Source organism: Pelophylax lessonae, assembly GCF_965119305.1.
Source record: "Pelophylax lessonae genome assembly, chromosome: 3".
Taxonomy (NCBI): Eukaryota; Metazoa; Chordata; class Amphibia; order Anura; family Ranidae; genus Pelophylax; species Pelophylax lessonae.
Window position 1 is genome coordinate 232,518,163 of NC_138770.1, and position 15,957 is coordinate 232,534,119.

Below are 15,957 nucleotides of genomic sequence, written 5' to 3' on the forward strand. Positions count from 1 at the left end.
TTGTTTCTCAGTCTCAGCCAGAGATGGCAGATTTTGTGCAAAATTTTATATCTAAGGTAGATTTTGTCATTGCTAGTGCTGCCAGCCGCAATTGCCCTCCGCCCTCACCTCCATCTGCAAGATCTTCGGACTCTAAGATAGACATGGCAGACACAGACATCCCTGAGGGGTCGGTGTCGTCTCATTCTGACGATGAAGAGGACCTGTCCTCATCAGCCGCCGCGCGGGAACATGCTTTGATGGAAGCTCTGATAGTTTCAGTGTGGGGAACTTTAAAATTGGCTGATGAACCCACAGCGCCGGGTACGCAGGTGTCTTTTTGCTCCCGCATATCCTGTAAATCAGGCAAAGTGTTCCCTTGCCCAGAATTGTTTCGTACTATTGTGGATGAACAATGGCTGCACATTAAGCACATGTTAGTGGTGCCTAAGCGTTTTACACACCGTTACCCCTTTGCGGAGGCAGTACCACCAAAAGTGGATCCCCCGGTGTCCAGGTTAAATAAAGTGACTCTGGTACTGGTGGAAGAGTCTCCAACTTTTGCGGACCCGTGGATAGATGGGTGGAATCCTTGTCCCGCCAGTTACACGTAGTAGCAGGTCACATATTATGACACATATACAAGACTACCTTCGTGAATGTTTTGGTAGCGCAGACTGCTACGGAATGGGTGAAGTTACTTAAAAGTAACATGGAAGCTGAACGGCTCCCCCCTGCGGTGTTGGAATTACTGGACCAGTTGGCTCAAGCCCTGGTGTTCATGTGGGATATGTCTCTGGATTCAGCCTCGTTGGTGGCTAGGGCATCGGCAGTGGGGATTGCTATTAGGCGCATGGTGTGGCTGAAAAGCTGGTTGGCGGACCAGGTTTCTATAAAGGCCTTGACTGATCTTCCCTTTTTAGGGGAGAGGCTCTTTGGATCCTCTCTGGACGAGTTGATCAAAGGTATCACTGGGGGTAAGAGCACTCATCTTCCCCAATCCTCTTAAGGGCAAGGCACCACGTCCTAGGCGGGGGCCTTCCTTTAATGCTCATAAACTTATTTTTCGTGCCTCCGGGTCGCAAGAAAAAGGTAAATCATTCAGGTCTTCTGGGGGTTCCAAGAAGCCGTGGTCAGGGAAAGCAAAGACCGGCCAATCTGGACCTGCAGACAAGTCCTCATCTGCATGAAGGGGCGCCCTCACCCAATTATGGGGTGGGGGGACGTCTTTGTTTCTTTCTGGAACTCTGGACCTCCTTGATTCAGGACAAATGTGTTCACTGATCCGATCTGGGTACAAGATCGAATTCCAGTCTCGCTGTCGGACAGGTTCTTCCCGTCCAATCTTCAACCCCTAGTCCGTTTAAGGGACTTGCGAGGGGCAGTACACTATTTGCTGTCGCAAGGAGTGATTTGTACTGGTTCCTTTTCAGGAACGTTTAAGGTTTGTATTCAAACCTCTTCACCGTTGCCAGGATGGATGGCAAGGTGCGTCCCATCCTGGAGCTCATGGCCCGGAACCGCTTTGTGCGGGTATAGAGGTTTTGGATGGAATCCATCCGCACGGTGGTGGCGTCGCTGCACCAGGGAGACTACTTAGCCTCCATAGATATTAAGGATGCATATCTACACATCACTATTTACGCTGGACACCAGAGGTTTATTCACTTTGCGGTCGTTGGGGAGCATTATAAACTTGTGGCATTACCCTTTGGTCTCGCCTCAGCTCCCAGAGTGTTTACCAAGGTCTTAGCACCGGTATTGGCTTTGCTGCGCCAGCGGGGGATTGCGGTACTGGGGTACCTAGACAATCTCCTGTTGAGAGCGGACTCTCCTTCAGTCTTGTTGGGGAATCTGACGGTCACTGTCAGAACTCTGCAGGATTTTGGGTGGAACATCAATTTCAAGAAATCCGTGCTGACACCAGTCTTGAGACTGGATTATCTGGGCTTGACTCTGGATTCAACCTTGGCCACGGTGTTTCTTCCCCCAGAAAAGCTGCAAAAGTTGCAGGAGGCGATTCGGTTGTTGTTGGCGAACAATCTGTCCTCTTAGAGTTTGCATGCGGGCCTTGGGTCTGATGGCATCAACCTTCAAGGTGGTTCCGTTTGCTCAGTTCCATACCAGACCTTTGAAAAGGGAGATTCTTGTCAAATGGAACAAGGATCCAAAGTCCTTGGACTCTTTGATTCGATTAAGCCACAACACAAGGTCTGCTCTGTTGTGGTGGATTCAGTCTCCAGCACTATGCCAGGGCAAGTCCTTCCTTTCATTGTTTTGGATGGTGGTGACCACGGACACCAGCCTATCGGGCTGGGGCGGGGTGCTGGGGAAGCTCTGTGCCCAGGGTACCTGGACGAGGGAAGAGTCGAAACTACCGATTAAATATTTTGGAGCTCAGAGCAATAAAGCTTTGTCTGAGCCATTGGACAACTCAATTGCAAGATTGTCCGGTTCGGATTCAATCAGACAATGCCTCGGCTGTGGCTTACATCACCATGGGGGGGCCCCAAGAGTGTCTTGGCAGCCAAAGAGGTGGCCGAGATTCTGGCCTGGGCGGAAAAATGTATTCCAGCTCTCTCTGCTGTACAAATTCCTGGTGTGGAGAACCGGCAAGCGGATTACCTGGGTCGTCGGGTGTTGGATCAAGGGGAGTGATCTCTGGAGGCATTTCATCTCCTGTGTGTTCGGTGGGGGACTCCTGAGGTAGATCTGTTTGCTTCTGGCCTCAACAGGAAGGTTCAGAGATTCATAGCCAGGTCTCAAGATCCTCTGGCCGACACCACAGACTTTCTGGTGGCCCCTTGGGGTCAGTATCGGCTAATTTATGCCTTTCCTCCCTAGAAACTCCTGCCGAGGCTTCTGCGCAGGATAGAGGTGGAAGGGATTCCAGACATTCTGGTGGCTCCGGACTGGCCTCGCCGGTCTTGGTACGCAGACCTATTAAGTTTGGTCGCCGATGCTCCTTGGAGACTTCTTCTCATGGAAGATCTGTTGTCTCAAGGTCCAATCTTCCATTCTGCTTTACAGTCGCTGGCTTTAACGGCATGGCTGTTGAATGCCAGGTGTTAAGAGATGGAGGTCTTTCTAGTACGATATATCATCGTGTTGGAAATCGTATATTTCATGGTGTGAATCACTGAAGGTACACCCTCACTTGTTTTCGATAGCTAGGGTCTTGGCCTTTCTGCAGAAAGGAGATGAACAGCGGTTGGCTTTGGGCACTATCAAAGGCCAAGTGTCGGCTTTGGTGCATGCTTTGATTCGTACCTTTTAAACAGGCAGTGCGCCATATGACTCCTCCGAGAAGGTCCCCACTACCTCCGTGGGATCTCAATCTGGTATTATCTGTTCTTCAAAAGCCTCCTTTTGAGAACATTCAGGATATTTCTCTGCTTTCGTTGTCCCAGAAGGTTGCCTTCTTGGTGGCTATCACTTCCGCTCCCAGAGTATCTGAACTGGTGGCATTGTCCTGCCGCTCACCTTATCTGGTGATACACAGGGATAAAGTGGGACTTCGACCTAATCAGTCGTTTTTCTAAGTTTTTTTAGGATTTTCATCTGAATGAAGACATTGTGTTGCCTTCACTCTGCCCTAAGCCCAAACATTCTAAAGAATTTGCGTTGCATTCTTTGGATGTGGTTCCGGCGTTCATGGTCTATCTGGAGATCACTGAGTCTTTTAGAAAATCAGACGCTCTTTTTATCCTTACCCAAGGATCTCCTTTCCTGGTGAAGGTGCCTTCTACGAGAGCGCTAAGTGCCTCTTGGGCTTTTCGCCATCAGGCGTCGGTGCTGCAAGTCTGCAAGGCGGCAACTTGGTCATCTGTGCATACGTTTACAAAATTTTACAAAATAGTTGTGTTGGCATCTTCAGATGCTTCCTTTGGCCGCTTCCTTTGGCCACAAGGTTTTGCAGGCTGCTGTTTAAAGAGAACGTTTTTTTTTTGTTTCTCTTTGAGGGTGTATTGTGTTTTCAGGGTGAGCTCCAGTTGTTCCTGGTTGAGCTCCATGTTACCTGGTAGGCTAAGTTTAGCCTTTGGGGAGTTATGTTTCCGTTTGCGTTGTCTTCCCACCCCTCATGAATATACTGCTTTGGGACATCCCTAGAGTCTCTGACTAGATGGAGCTGCGTCTGTCGATGAACGATAGAGAAAAGTGTATTTTTGTAAGAACTTACCGTAAAATCCCTTTCTCTGACGTTCATCGACAGACGCAGCACCTGCCCCTCTACTTCTGAGTGAATAGATTTTTTTCTATTCCAGACACTGCTTGCAACTAAACTGTTTTATGATAGCAGGGTGTGTGGGGTTATGCCTGCAGGGACAGCCCTCATAGGTGTGGTTAAGCTTTTTTCCTGCCTAGTGCCTATTCCTGATAGGAGGAGCATAACCCTATAATCTCTGACTAGACGGAGCTGCGTCTGTCGATAAATTTTAGAGAAAAGGATTTTACGGTAAGTTCTTACAAAAATCCAGTTTTTCTCTGTTTACTATTGGGGGATTTTCCTTTTACTGTCCCAAGATGCAACAGGAAGTAAAGTGGTAGTAAAGGCTAATTACAAGTATTCTATAAACTGCTGGCTCCCTCCTCCTACCTATGCCGCAGAGCCTGCGTGAAAAAGATCGGTGCAAATACCTCTTGTAATTTGCGCCAGGGCGTTCACGTGATGCTGCAGTTGCGGCTTCCTTGTGTAAGGGAGTGCTTGACAATGGCTGTGAAATCCTAGAGCACCCATTGCTCCCCTACTTCAATTATTGGCACTCCCCCCTATCCCCTGCAGTAGCCGCTGTCTACAGAGTTGGAGCTTCTAGACCACGTGCCCAGGTGGGTTAAAAAAAACAAAAAAAACTTTATTTTTTAATACAGGCTACGCAGTATAGGTAGGAGGAGGGGGAGGCAGCATTTTTAGCCTCCTTCTACTCCCCTAATGGGCAGCCTCCTTTGAAACAGCTGCCCCCATTGGAAGATTATAATATTTTTTATATCTATACAAAAATGTTTGCCTTTCAAAACTTAATGGGTTGTTGTACAAGGTGATCGTTTACAGAAGATTTTTTCAGGAATCAGCCACTGGCTGATTCCTCATAATTGTCACTAGGTCACAAGGCTCATTAAATGTGACATATTGTGTGATTGCTTGCTGGATGTTCTTGTGTTTCAGTTGACATTCAGAAGAAAATTGACATTCCATCAGTGTTTATTGGAGAGTCTTCTGCACGACTATTGCAGGAAGGATTTACCTGGGATAAAGGGTTAGTAAATTTCACTTGCTTTTTCCCTTCATTCATTTTTTGTTCTATGATATGCACAGCACCACTGTAACCATGGTGTTGCTGGTCAGCAGTTTCCCCTTGTCTGTATTAAAGAAAACCAGCTCTGTAGGCTCAAGCAGTTTCCACATTTGTAGATTAAAAGTAAACAAAATCTCAGAAGTTGCTTTTTTCAGTGATCATCATAAAAATATAGTTTTTTTTTTTCTCTTGCTGTATGCAAACAGGCCTTTTGCACAAATAATAATTATTATTATTATACAGGATTTATATAGCGCCAACAGTTTGCGCAGCGCTTTACAATTTGAGGGAAGACAATACAGTTCAATACAGGAGGAACTAGAGGGCCCTGCTCGTTAGAGCTTACAATCTAGAAATATGCCAATTACAATGTATAAATTGTCCATAAACCAGTCCTATTGTACACTGCCATATATAGTATATCAGCTCTACCATACATACAGTACTGTGGGCTCGCAGCCACTCTGATGCTTGATTTTGCTGAACCTGGAGTTCAGAGCTATGTTGTGCTGTAAAATGGTAACCTGCTTTAAGACGATGCACTACTTTCAAGCAGTTGATTCCTAAAGAAGTCTCATCAGCAATAAAATGTAAATGCAAGTATATTGATTAATGTATAAATATTTGTACAAAGTAACAATTCTTCAGACATTCACATAATTCTGAGTGTTATTACTGTCTGTCACCTCCTCCCCTGCATTAAGCCCAATTCATGGGCATTCTCTTTGTGTATTTGCACTCTGTTGTTACCACAGCCTTGGGTGAGAGCATGTCTGTCAGAAAGACCAGTGTTGAGAACAGTGTCTCTGGAACCACGTACAATGAAAAATCTCACCATGTTATAGGTGCTGTTCTCTCCATCTCCCCCACTCTGCCCTCTCGAGCAGCATCTAACAAATGCAGTGATGCCATTTTAGGACTAAGTAACTAGCTCCAGTTGCTATGCCTTCCATGATCTTGCTGCATACCGCTGTTTCTTCCCCCTGTCTGACACAACCCCTCCCTCTGGCCATGGGTGCTCTGCCTTCCTCCCCATAGCACAATAAAATAAATGGCCACACACCACTGTTCCTTCCCACCTTCCCACTGGTTGACATGTCCCCTTCCCTGGCTGACTTGTTCCTTTGCTTTCAATATGGCAGCACTAGTCTCGGGCAAGTTCCTTGGCACCCAAGACGAATGCTGTCAATCACTATTCATTAGGCATTTGTCTCCTGCAGTGTAACTGGATGTGGCCAGTTGCCAGAGTAAAAGGCGACCTCCACTTGCCTTACTGTGTTACATGTTACATCCATATTTAGTATGTAATATGGTGCCAAGCCATCCCATATTTGACACTTGTATGGATCTACTATTTTACAGTGCCTTGAAAAAGTATTCATACCCCTTGAAATTTTCCACATTCTGTCAAGTTACAACCAAAAATGTAAATGTATTGTATTTTATTGGGATTTTATGTGATAGACCAACACAAAGTTGAACATAATTGTGAAGGAGGAGATTGATAAATGGTTTTCAATATGATTTACAAATAAATATGTGAAGAGTGGGGCGTGCATTTGTATTCAGTCCGAGTCAGGCCAAAAAGTTACATTTTGGTCTCATCTGACCGGAGCACCTTCTTCCACATGTTTGCTGTGTCCCCCACATGGCTTCTCGCAAACTGCAAATGGGACTTCTTATGGCTTTCTTTCAACAATGGCTTTCTTCTTGTCACTCTTCCATAAAGGCCAGATTTGTGGAGTGCATGACTAATAGTTGTCCTGTGAACAGATTCTCCCACCTGAGCTGTGGCTCTCTGAAGCTCCTCCAGAGTTACCATGGGCCTCTTGGCTGCTTCTCTGATTAATGCTCTCCTTGCCTGGTCTGTCAGTTTAGGTGACGGTCATGTATTTGGTAGGTGTGCAGTTGTGTCATACACTCCATTTTCGGATGATGAATTGAACAGTGCTCTGTGAGATGTTCAAAGCTTGGGATATTTTTTTTTTAACCTAACCCTGCTCAGAACTTTTCCACAACTGTATTCCTTGGCCTTCATGATGGGTTTGTTCACTAAGGTTCTCTAACCAACCTCTGAGGGCTTCACAAAACAGCTGTATTTATACTGAGATTAAATAACACACAGGTGGACTATATTTACTAATGAGGTGACTTCTGAAGGCAATTGGATCCACTAGATTTTAGTTAGGGGTATTTGAGTAAAAGGGACTGAATACAAATGCACAACACACTTTTCAGATATTTATTTGTAAAAAAATTCTGTGCCACTTTGTTTTGGTCTATCTCTATAACACATAAAAAAAAAAAAAAAAAAAAAAACATTTACATTTTTGGTTGTAACATGACAAAATGTGTAAAATTAGTAGTATGAATACTTTTTCAAGGCACTGTATGTGGCAGAGAGGACATGCTGTTTCTGTGTGTAAAAATCATTCTGCATGGAGCCTCATTATTAGGGTGATATTCATTATGCTCTATCTGTAACCGGAGTTGCTTAATACTACAGATTACTTATTAAAGACATATTGCAAAGTTGGTGCAATTGTTTTATCTTATCTTATCTTTTATGTTTTATCTATATACCTTTTTGGAATTATTTCTTTCTACATGGATGCCTGCTATTACCACCCAATTCATATACATTACTATGGACCATTATAGGGGATCTTCTCCATGCAGATATAGGAATGGCTGCAGTTGTTACAAAAGACATGAGAATTGAAGTAAAAAAAATGTATCTAATCTGGCAACTTGTACAATATAGCTCTGATACAATTCATGATTCAGTTTAAATAGATTACTGCAGACACAATCTGTGTCTGACAGTGAACAGCCAGACAAAGACATGTTGGTAGGCTACATTTTGGGGATATACAATTCATGATTTGCAACGGGTCCACTTATTTTTTTTTATATGAGGTCTTGTTTTCTCTTTCGTTCATCGACGGACACAGTGCTCCATAAATAACTACTGGGCTATATTGCCTCCTCCAAGAGTAGGACTAGGCAGAACAGAAAACACCTGGCTACGCCCATGGGCCATCCTCGGCTTGGTATATAACCCCCCTCTCTGCTCTAGGTAATCCGTTTTAATCTGTCTAGTCGGGAGTAAGGACCTAGGCTCCCGTCTGGGATCTCTGGTCCTAGCAATTTTTTTCTCCTTCCTTACATCTTTTATTTTTTCTCTTGGGAGATCTACAATCAACTGCCGGGCTGGGCGACCAGAGTAATAATCTAGATCCAGTGGTCCCCCCAGCCCAGCCAGCAAGCGCAGGCAGACCGCAGCTATGCGCTAGGTCGTCTGCAACATAGCCTCATGGACATGCACATGTGGCCGCGCTTGGGTCTGAGTCGCAGCGGCCCCTTGGCCAATCGCTCCCCTACTTTAGTGGCAAAGATTCTGTCTGGAGTGTTATCTGCACTATGGAAGTACAGTCCCCCCGTCCCCCCCCCCCTTTTTAGCAGTTTTTTTGGGGTGGACGCAAGTAACCTCCAGGGACGGTCGGACCTGCCTGCTGGTTCCCTCCTCCCATTCTTAAAAATCCCACAGTGAGCTGGGCTTCCCCCACTTCCTTTCCCCCCTGTCTGGACCTTGAGTCCAGTGGGAGTCCCAGGGCAGAGGATGCAGCGGAGACCCCTGGGATCTCCCCCCCTATCCCCACTCTGTAAGGGTCCTGGGATAGTGTGTCCTGGCCTGGTAGTCTGGAGGGGTCCCAGTGTAGGAGACCCCTAGATGCATGCCCCACTGTTTTCAGTGTGTGTATAGTGCAGGGGGGTCCCAGTGCAGAGTCTGCATCGGAGTCTCCAGTCTCCCCTAATGTGTGTCCTACCTTCAGGAGGGGGTCCCCTTGCAGAGCGTGCAGCATTGCGTAGGGCCCAGAGAAGATCCTGGCAGCATGCTGTAGCTGATGGTGGCCATTTTCCCTTAGTCTGGCTGGTCCCCAGTTGGCGGCCATGTTTGTGTAGCCCTATGATGTCACGGGGGCCATTTTCCCTTAGTCTTTCTGGTCTCCGGTTGGCGGCCATGTTTGTGTAGCCCGATGCTGTCATGGGGGCCATTTTTCCTTAGTCTGGCTGGTCTCCGAATGGCGGCCATGTTTGTGTAGCCCAATGATGTCACAGGGGCCATTTTGCCTTAGTCCGGGAGATGACCGAAGCCTCGTGGGGATGCCGAAGCTCCTCCTCTTCCCCTTCCTCCTCAGTTTCCTCTTCCTGTGCCCGGGACATATGAAAAGGGATGACGTCCATGGTGATGCTGGATTCCTTGGGGGTCCCGGGTTATCTCTCTCTGCGGGTACCCTGAGCCTTGGGGAGATCTTTTACTGGTGCCAAAAGATCATTTTTGTACTGCAAGGTCTTCCTTTCCTTATGGAGCCTCAGGGTCACATCTCCCCCACTGACCCCCTTATGGAGGTGGCAGGTCCCTCGGAACCCCAGATTCCCATGGTTGCACTGACAGTGGTCCTGCAGTCCTTCGTGTCCCAGGTGGAAATGGCATCTGGGCAAAGGCCCAGGAGGAAGCGCCCCCCACCTTTCCCTGCTCAGTCTGTCTCCTCTGATTCTGAGCCTGATGCCGCCATGGACACGACCCATCCAGGGGACCTAATATCACACCTGCTGGTAGATGCACTTATCACTGCAGTGTGTGAGACTTTAAAAATGGAGGATGCGGCTGATGTAGCCACGGATGTGGCTGTGTCGTTTGGTATGCATAAGTCACCTCGCACTCCAAAGGTGTTTCCTTATGTGCCTTATTTTGCTGGTTTCTGACCTTGTGGATCTCCTTCATGAGCGTCAAGGGGATCCACAAAATGATTCTTTTGGGGGTACCCAGAAAGGGGGACAAAGCTTGTCCTTTTCAGGTTTTTTAGGTCCTGGGTCTCCTTGTGTGGATTTAATTCCTGTAAAGGAATCCCCCCTATCCTTGTCCAGGGAATTGATTTACCTAGGTCTGATTCTAATTCTGACCAAGGTGGTCCTTTGGCCAAACTTCAGGAACCACAGGCTGTGATTCACCAGCTGCTGACACACAAATACTTTGCTCTCCCATTTTGCATACAGGTTCTGAGTCTGGTGGTATCCACCTTCAAGTTCTGTTTGCACAGTCCTACATGCAGCTCCTTTAGCAGGTTAGGCTCCACAGGAGGACACCGAGGTTTGTGGCGAGATCACGGGTTCCTCTGGCAAACGCCACAGGCATCCAAGGTCCACGATAAGGCCAGTATCATCCTGGCTCAGGCTTCTTCCGCAATTCCTGCGAGGAATCAAGGGCAAAGATCTCCCAATCAGTCTGGTGGCCATGAACATCCCTTGGGGGCTTCCTTTTAGAGAAGACCAGTTGTCCCAAGAGTTAATCTATCATCCTGCTTTACAGTCGATGGTTTTAATGGCTAAGCTATTTAAAGCCAGGTACTAAGGGATAGAGGTCTGTCTGGATCAGTTATCCCTACTATGGTGAAGGTGAGGAAGACATACTATTGTATGTGGAAAGCGTACATTTCTTGGTGTGAGTCGTTTTGCACTCATCCTCGATCCTTTTCTGTGGCTTTGGACCTTAACCTTTCTTCAACAGTGCGTTGATCAGAAGTTGGTCTTGAGTACCATCAGGGGCCAGGTGTCTGCCCTGGCAATCTTCTTTCAGCGACCCCTTGCCACGCACTCTTTCGGTCGTCCCTTCATTTAGGGGGTTTGACATGTGGCTCCACCTGTACTCTTCACCTTCCTACCGTCTTTTTTTGCCACCATGGGATTTAAATTTAGTACTTTGAGTTCTCCAGAAACAGGATATCGGAATTTGCAGCATTATCCCGTCGCAGTCCCTTTTTAGTGGTTTATGGGGATCAAGTGGTTCTTCATTCCTGCCCAAACTTGTCTCTGACTTCCATTTGAATGAGAATGTTGTGTTGCCTTCCTTGGGTCCCAAGCCGGCTCATCCCAAGGAATTTGCTTTGCATACCTTAGATGTGGTTCGTGCGATTTGGGTGTATCTGGCAGCTACTGTGTCCTTTTCGGAGGTCAGGCTCGCTTTTTGTGGGTACGGACGGACCATGAAAAGGGCTGGCTGCTTCTTCGGCTACTATCTCCAGATGGATCAGAGAGACAATGACTCAGGCCTATTCCATTAAAGGTCAGGTTTCACCATTCCCTGTCACGGCGCATTCTACTCGGGCGCTAAGTGCTTCTTGGGCCTTCCGTCATCAGGCATCATCATCGCAAGTTTGCAAGGCGGCCACTTGGTCATCGGATACTTTGGCATCTGCAGATGCTTCTTTTGGCCGCAAATATTTGCAGGCTGCTGTTTGAGGAACTGTTCCCTCTTGAGGGGGGTTTTTCTTTAAACTTTTTTTTTTTTTTCAGACGGGGCTCCTGTGACCCAATTTAAGGCTCCTGTGTCCTGGTTAAGGGCTCTTCTGTTGAGCCTTGGGTTATTTTCCCCACCCCTCATTTTCATTTTGGCACTGCTTTTGGACGTCACAGTAGGTATAATTTATGGAGCGCTGTGTCCGACGAACGGAAGAGAAAATGGGATTTTTGTACTTACCGTAAAATCTATTTCTCTGAGTTCGACACACACAGAACCCACTCTTCTATGAAGTTCTGATACTTCTAATACTGCTTGCTACTAAACTGATTACCTAGAGCAAAGAGGGGGGGGGGGGGGTTATATACCAATCTGAGGACGGCCCATAGGTGTAGCCAGGTATTTTTTGTTCTGCATACTCCTGGAAGCGGCAATATAACCCAGTAGTTTTGATTTTTGGAGCTCTGTGTCCATCGATGAACTCAGAGAAATGAATTTTACGGTAAGTACAAAAATCCCTTTTTTAGTTGGCTTTGCCTAATAAAAAGGTATTGCTATATTTGTATACTGTTGGATCCTAAATTGTAATTTTTGCTAACCTAACATTTTCTATTGTCCAAGTGGAATTCATGGAATATTTTTGACTTCTAATTTTACTTCTGCAGGTCATGATATAATTTTGTACTGGCCTGATATCTACACTTCCAGTATATTGGACCTAATAATAGATTAAAGGGTAACTCCACTTTCGTGGGGGGGGGGGGGGGGGAGCAAATAAAGAAAAAACAATATAGCGTATACAATTGTGACACAAATCATATTGTAATTGAATGTTATTAAAAATTACCTTTTCATTTTCACCCTGCAGCTGTTGTAATTTTCTGCAAATGCAATGCAATATGGCTACCTGGAGCTGTTCTGTACACAGAATGTGTACTGACCACCCCCCAGAAACATAATGTCCTGCTTGTGTGATTGGCTCACCAATTTTCCCAGAAGTCTGCCTAAGATACAAGTCAGATTTCTGGCATCCCCTGCAACAAAAATGTTTTTTTTTTTTTTTTTCTCAACAAAAGTGGAGTTATGCTTTAACTAAAAAGATCACACCTAGAGAAAATCTTTTTCCTCTATCTTTCATTGACAGACGCAGCTCCATATTCCTCTTAACCATTGGTTAATGCTGCCCCTACAGGAGTAGGACACTAGGCAGGAAAAAACTTTACCATGCCTATGGGGCAGTACCTGAAGGCATACACCCACTCACTCTGCTTTAGGATTCCATTTTTTTTCTGCCTAGTTTAGGAGTAGGACCTAGTTCCCGACTGGGACTTCGATCTTAGCTTGTTTTTTTTATTTTAAAGAGAACCTTTGTTAAAATTTTATTTTCTCTATCATCCATTGACAGACGCAGCTCCATATCTTCTTAGACCATTGGGTTATGCTCCTCCCATCAGGAATAGGAAACTAGGCAAGAAAAAGCTTTACCATGCCTATGGGGCAGTACCTGAAGGCATACACCCACTCACTCAGCTTTAGGATTCCATTTTTTTTCTGCCTAGTTTAGGAGTAGGACCTAGTTCCCGACTGGGACTTCGGTCTTAGCTTGTTTTTTTTATTTTAAAGAGAACCTTTGTTAAAATTTAAATTTCTCTATCATCCATTGACAGACGCAGCTCCATATCTTCTTAGACCATTGGGTTATGCTCCTCCCTTCAGGAATAGGAAACTAGGCAAGAAAAAGCTTTACCATGCCTATGGGGTTGTCCCTGCAGGAATAACCCCACACACTCTGCTACAGTCCTTAGGCCTCATGCACACTAGACGTTTTTGGAGCTGCTGTTAGCAGCGTCAGACGTTTTTTTTTTTGGCAGCTGCAGAACGCCCATCCATGTTATTCTATGGCCTCATGCACACATAGAGCTTTTAGGAGCTCCAAGTGGCATAGGCGTTTTACAGCTCCAAAAAAACCCAGGAACTGTGCGCTCTGGAGCTGCAGCGTCAAGCTGTAAAAACGTCTGACGCTGCTAAAGGCTGAATAACGTTGCTTAATGTGTGTTAAGCCACGTTATACATTTTTTTTCTTCCATTCAAAATCAATGGTTCCCTATGTGAGCCTATTGATTTGAATGGAAGTCGCACCGCAAGTCGGATCAGGAAGATCCGACTTGCGGTGCGGCTTGCGCTGCGAGAATCTTGAGGGGGAACTCCACGCCAAAATGGGGAAAAAAACGGCGTGAGGTTCCCCCCCAGGTTCCAAACCAGGCCCTTCGGGTCTGGTATGGAATTTGAGGGTAGCCCCACGCCGAAAAAACGGCGTGGGGTCCCCCCCAAAATCTATACCAGACCCTTTTCTGAGCATGCAGCCCGGCAGGCCAGGAAAGGGGAGGGGACGAGCGAGCGCCCCCCCCCCCCCGGACCATAACAGGCCACTTGCCCTCAACATGGGGAGGGTGTGGGTGCTTCGGGGCAGGGGGGGCTCTGCAACCCCCACCTCAAAGCACCTTGCCCCCATGTTGATGAGGATAAGGGCCTCATCCCCACAACCCTGGCCGGTGGTTGTGGGGGTCTGCGGCAGGGGGCTCATCGGAATCTGGAAGCCCCCTTTAACAAGGGTGGCCCCCCCAGATCCCGGACCCCCTCCCTATGTGAATGGGTAGGGGTACATTGTACCCCTACCCATTCACCCCATAAAAGGCAGTTTATGTAAATAATGACAGGAGACGTTTTGAAAAAACCTGCAAATGGACCGTCTCGTTGGGACGTGACGACCTGGAATGCCCTGAGTCGCAGCGTACCCCCTGGCTGGCAGCACCCGCACCCTGGGTGGGAGGTGGTCTGTTCGGAGTGGCTCCCACCTGGTATGGTGAGTAATTCTGTCCCTCAATCCTCTGGTGGTCTCAGGGTGGACGTGGGCCCCCTCCTGGGAATGGTCGGACCCTCGTGAGATCCCTCGGTTCCCCTGGCCTCTCGGACATACCAGCCCCCCCAATTATCCCCCCCCCCCCCACTAATAGGTTCTTACCTTGGGGCAGTAATATTACGGAGGCTGTGGCGTTCCTGCGGGGGGGGGGGGAGGGGGTGACTGTCCTGGTGGGGTCTTTTGTTAAGGACCTTCCGATGCCACTTGTCTGGGACCCCCCCCCCCCCCACTGGGTCCAGGAGACCGCATGGCGCGCTGTGGGGGCCACCATTTTGCTGTAGATTCGTGGTCATTGTTATCCATTGACAATGTTTGGTCAGCCATTTTCTGTTAGTTCCTCGTAGGAATGCATGGGGTGGCCATTTTCATGTAGTCCAGATCGCTAGACAGGCAGCAGGCATAACAAGTTTGATCTAGCAATGACCCAGGCATTTTCTTCTATTTCCTGTGTCAGATCGTTTTTACTTTCTGTTTCACAAAACGTTCCAGCAAGCCTCATGAGGGGTTGGGTAATGTTTTTGGGGTCCCCTGTAGGTTTTCCTTACTCTGTTATCCGATTGTGCTGGATTGAGATTTGTGATACCGCTAGTGCGGCGGTGGGATCGTGATTTTGCGATCTTTTCAAAGTGATACTGCATTTTTTTTAAATTGGTGAAAAATTCCCAGTCCCAGGTCAATGTTTCACCTACAGACCCCCTCAGTGCGGCTGCGGGACCCTCTGGGTCGTAGTCTCTGTCTGCTTTTACAGCAGTCTTGGAAAGCCTGGTGTCAAGGGTAGACTTTGTGTTCAAACGCATTGATAGCCGCAAACGTCCACTGCCTTCACCTCTATCGGTGGTATCCTCAGATTCTGAGTCAGATATGGCCGCCACAGACTCTCCCCATCCGAATGGCTCGGTTTCCTCGCATTCTGATGGCGAAGAGGACCTAACCTCTTCAGCTGCCGCGCGGGAACACCCATTGGTGGAAACACTCATAATTTCCGTGCGAGAAACTTTAAAAATGGCAGATAAATCTACAGCATCAGGTACGCAGGTGTCTTTTGGCTCCCGCCAAGCCCAGAAGTTAGAAAAGGTGTTTCCTTGTCCAGAGCTTTTTGACAATATTGTTAATGAACAATGGCAGGGCATCAAGCACATGCCCAAGCACATTAAACGCCATTACCCTTTGCGGAGGTGGTTTCCACTCGATGGACCGTGCCACCTAAGGTGGATCACCCAGTTTCCAGATTGAATAAGTCTACTGTGTTTCTGGTGGAGGAATCTCCGTCCTTTGCAGACAGGTTGAGTCTCTGTCCCACTATCTACACGTGTTGGCGGGTTCCATATTAAAACCAATCTTTGTGAACATTCTGGTGTCTCAGACAGTCATTGAATGCTTGAAGTTACTTAAAGGGAACTTAGAATCTGGTGTCTTCAGTGGGGATTGCCATTAGACGCATGGTGTGGTTAAAAAGCTGATCT

At 47.1% G+C, this 15,957-nt stretch overlaps 1 protein-coding gene across 1 annotated transcript in view; it reads left to right on the top strand.

The window, feature by feature from the left end:
* RNF13 (ring finger protein 13) overlaps positions 1-15,957 on the top strand; it is a 217,244-nt gene that overhangs the window by 146,395 nt on the left and 54,892 nt on the right. The window contains exon 5 of the mRNA XM_082249211.1: positions 5,144-5,234. Within this exon, the coding sequence (XP_082105337.1) occupies positions 5,144-5,234 (91 nt within the window). The remainder of the gene's footprint in view (positions 1-5,143; positions 5,235-15,957) is intronic.